At 48.9% G+C, this 2,606-nt stretch overlaps 1 protein-coding gene across 1 annotated transcript, besides 5 other annotated features; it reads left to right on the forward strand.

Annotated features, from left to right (window-relative positions):
- On the forward strand, nt 1–985 carry Tc00.1047053506231.10 (trans-sialidase, putative; the record flags this gene model as incomplete). Its single annotated transcript, XM_800633.1, has 1 exon — nt 1–985. A coding segment is annotated over one exon (985 nt), but the record flags the coding sequence as incomplete, so codon positions are not given.
- Nucleotides 1–2,569: a sequence feature (areas merged during assembly that could not be assigned to a particular haplotype. This can correspond to areas where the two haplotypes were merged or to regions with more than two copies in the genome that were merged during assembly.).
- Nucleotides 1,042–1,312: a mobile genetic element.
- Nucleotides 1,441–1,619: a mobile genetic element.
- Nucleotides 1,441–2,606: part of a mobile genetic element that runs on past the window's edge.
- Nucleotides 2,570–2,606: part of a sequence feature (areas not merged during assembly with more than two copies in the genome that could not be assigned to a particular haplotype) that runs on past the window's edge.

Consider the following 2,606-nt stretch of genomic DNA (forward strand, 5'->3'; position numbering starts at 1 on the left):
CGCGGATAGCAACCACACGGTCTATTTTGGACCGCTCTCTGTGGAGACTGGTGCGAAGCGAGCGTTTGCCAACACCCTGCTGTACTACGGTGATGCGTTGTACCTTTTGCAGGGGATGGGTAATGGGAAGACGGATGGCGTTTTTCTTTTCCGAATTATTGAGGAGCTGGGAAAAATCAAGTCCATCGTGAGGAATTGGATAGAAGTGGACGCCTTCTTCTCCGGGTTGTCTACACCCACGAATGGTCTTGTGGGGGTTTTGTCCGATTCATCCGATGCCGGCAAGTGGAACGACATGTACCGCTGCGTGGATGCAACCGTATTGGGCGCAATAAGGATTGAGGGTGGCTTTAAGTTCACAGGGCATGGGGCCGGGGGAATATGGCCCGTGAACAGCCGGGGAGATAATAAACAGTACACCTTTGTGGATTCCACCTTCACTCTTGTGGCGACGGTGGTCATCGAAAAGATGCCTCCGGGCGGCAGTAGCGTTCCTCTGCTGGGTGCGATGCTGGAGGATGGAATGGGCACGAAGTTCCTTGGGCTGGCTTGCGCTGAGAACAGGATGTGGGAAACAGTGTTTGATGAGCAAACGGGGCAGGGCGACTTTTGGGTGCCGAAAAAAGAATACCAGGTGGCACTCATGCTAAATGGGAACGAGGGCTATTTTTACTTGGACGCAGAGCTTCTGGGGACCTCGGATACGATGCGAAGACGTGAAGAACGGGCATACGATGTTTTGGGCTTTTATTTTGGGGGAGACGAAAGTGGCCGGGACAGCAGCGCATTAGTGAAGAACGTCTTTTTGTACAACCGCAAGTTGACTCCCGATGAACTGAAAATGGTCAAGAAGACTGGCTCTCCCAAGCATGAGAGTTCGTCGTCGGAGGCGAGCGGATCTGACTCCTCTGCGCACGAGTGTGTTTATTTTGTGCCTCTGGTGTCGCTGGGGCTATGGGCCCTTGCGCTTTTTTATGGAGTGTAGCAGAGTATGTTTATTGCGTTCTGTAGGATTACATGCATTTTGACACGAATGTTCTGGAAGTCTGTGAAGAGAATTTTTGCGAGCGGGCTGGCTAATTTAATGTATTCTGACAAGAAGACGAATACGGTTTTTTAACGATTTGTTTTTCCTTTTTGAATTCCTTTTGAAAACTGCTATTGAATGGATCAATGAACCGATAACGGCAAGACGAATTTGTTTTTATTTGTGTTTTTACCTTTGCAATTTAACTCACCTTCTTTGATCTTTACTGTGTGGCGGGGACTTCGGGCCGGAAGAAAACGAATAATTCCATGTCGTAATTAATAAAAATATTTCCAAATTGGATGCGTGGCAACGTGTCATAATCGTGGTTATCAAAATATATCTCTCTATTTATGGACCAAAAATTGAGGGGCTTCTGAACTTACTGCCTCTCTATTACCTTTGTCTTTTTCAGGAGCTTGTGAAGAGAATGTTCACTTGGCATGCTGGCTATCTAATTTAACATACATGTATCTTAATAAAGCGAACCCCGTATGTTCTTTTTCTTTTAATGATTATTTGTTTGACCGCGATGCACGGAATCAAGGAACCGATAAGAACTAGACGAGCTTAATTACTTTATTTTTATTTTTGCAGCCAAACCTGATTCCTGCATTTTTATGTAAAGAAATGGCGATGGCTCCTTGCACGGCAACGGAATGGAGCTTCAGTGGTAGTCGTATGCTGGATTTGGCACGCCAACAAGGCAATATACAGGCGCAACTCGCCTACATGGATGAGCACAGGCCGTTGGACGTGGTGGTAACCGTCGCTGCGACAATGGCAGTCCGACGCTGGATTTCATGGGACATCGCCAAGCACTGGGGGGATCCAACCCTTATGGGGCACTTTGCGAACCTCCGGGCGCCTCAATTACCAATTTTCGAGACCCAATTGCTCCCGCAGTTTGTCGCGGACGTTCAGAATCGCAATGCGCAGCTTTATTTGCAGGTGGAAGAGGCGTATAATTACCTGCTGGCTTGTGAATCCCACATTGCGGTGGCTGGCGGCCTTTTTGCGGGTCGGTGGGACGCCGTGTCAACGGGAAATGTCCACCTCTCGGAGAGGGCCGCCAGATGAACCCCCACTCACGCATGCAAGAAGATGGCGTCAACACACAGCCGCATCAACTGCATCATTTGATGGCTAAGGGCGTGCCAGAATCCACGTTTCCCTAACGCAATCTCACGGGAGGGAGAGACGGCGGGTCAACACCCGAAATTCTCAGGGCAATTTCGGGAGACCACATAGCTCTCACACCGTGACTTTGCCTTTTCGCACCTTACCCTTGGAACGAGATTTTGCTTCAGAGGATCAGTTACTAAATTTTATTGCATTGGACGCCACCACGTTGGCCACGCGTATACGGAATGAGGGCATCTCCGGAGTCGTCGACAGTCTCAAGAGCGCATAAAGTTATAATTTGCACCAAATGTACGCTCAGGCTCAACTTTCCTTTGACAGTTTGGTATCGTGCGAGAGCGCACAGGAAGCAGAGCGGGATCCCAACGAGCAGTTTATGAAATTGGGCAGGAACATATCGCAGGCATTCCGGTTGCAGCTCATTTTGGCATCCGAA

Source organism: Trypanosoma cruzi, genomic scaffold, assembly GCF_000209065.1.
Source record: "Trypanosoma cruzi strain CL Brener 1047053516359 genomic scaffold, whole genome shotgun sequence".
NCBI lineage: Eukaryota > Euglenozoa > Kinetoplastea > Trypanosomatida > Trypanosomatidae > Trypanosoma > Trypanosoma cruzi.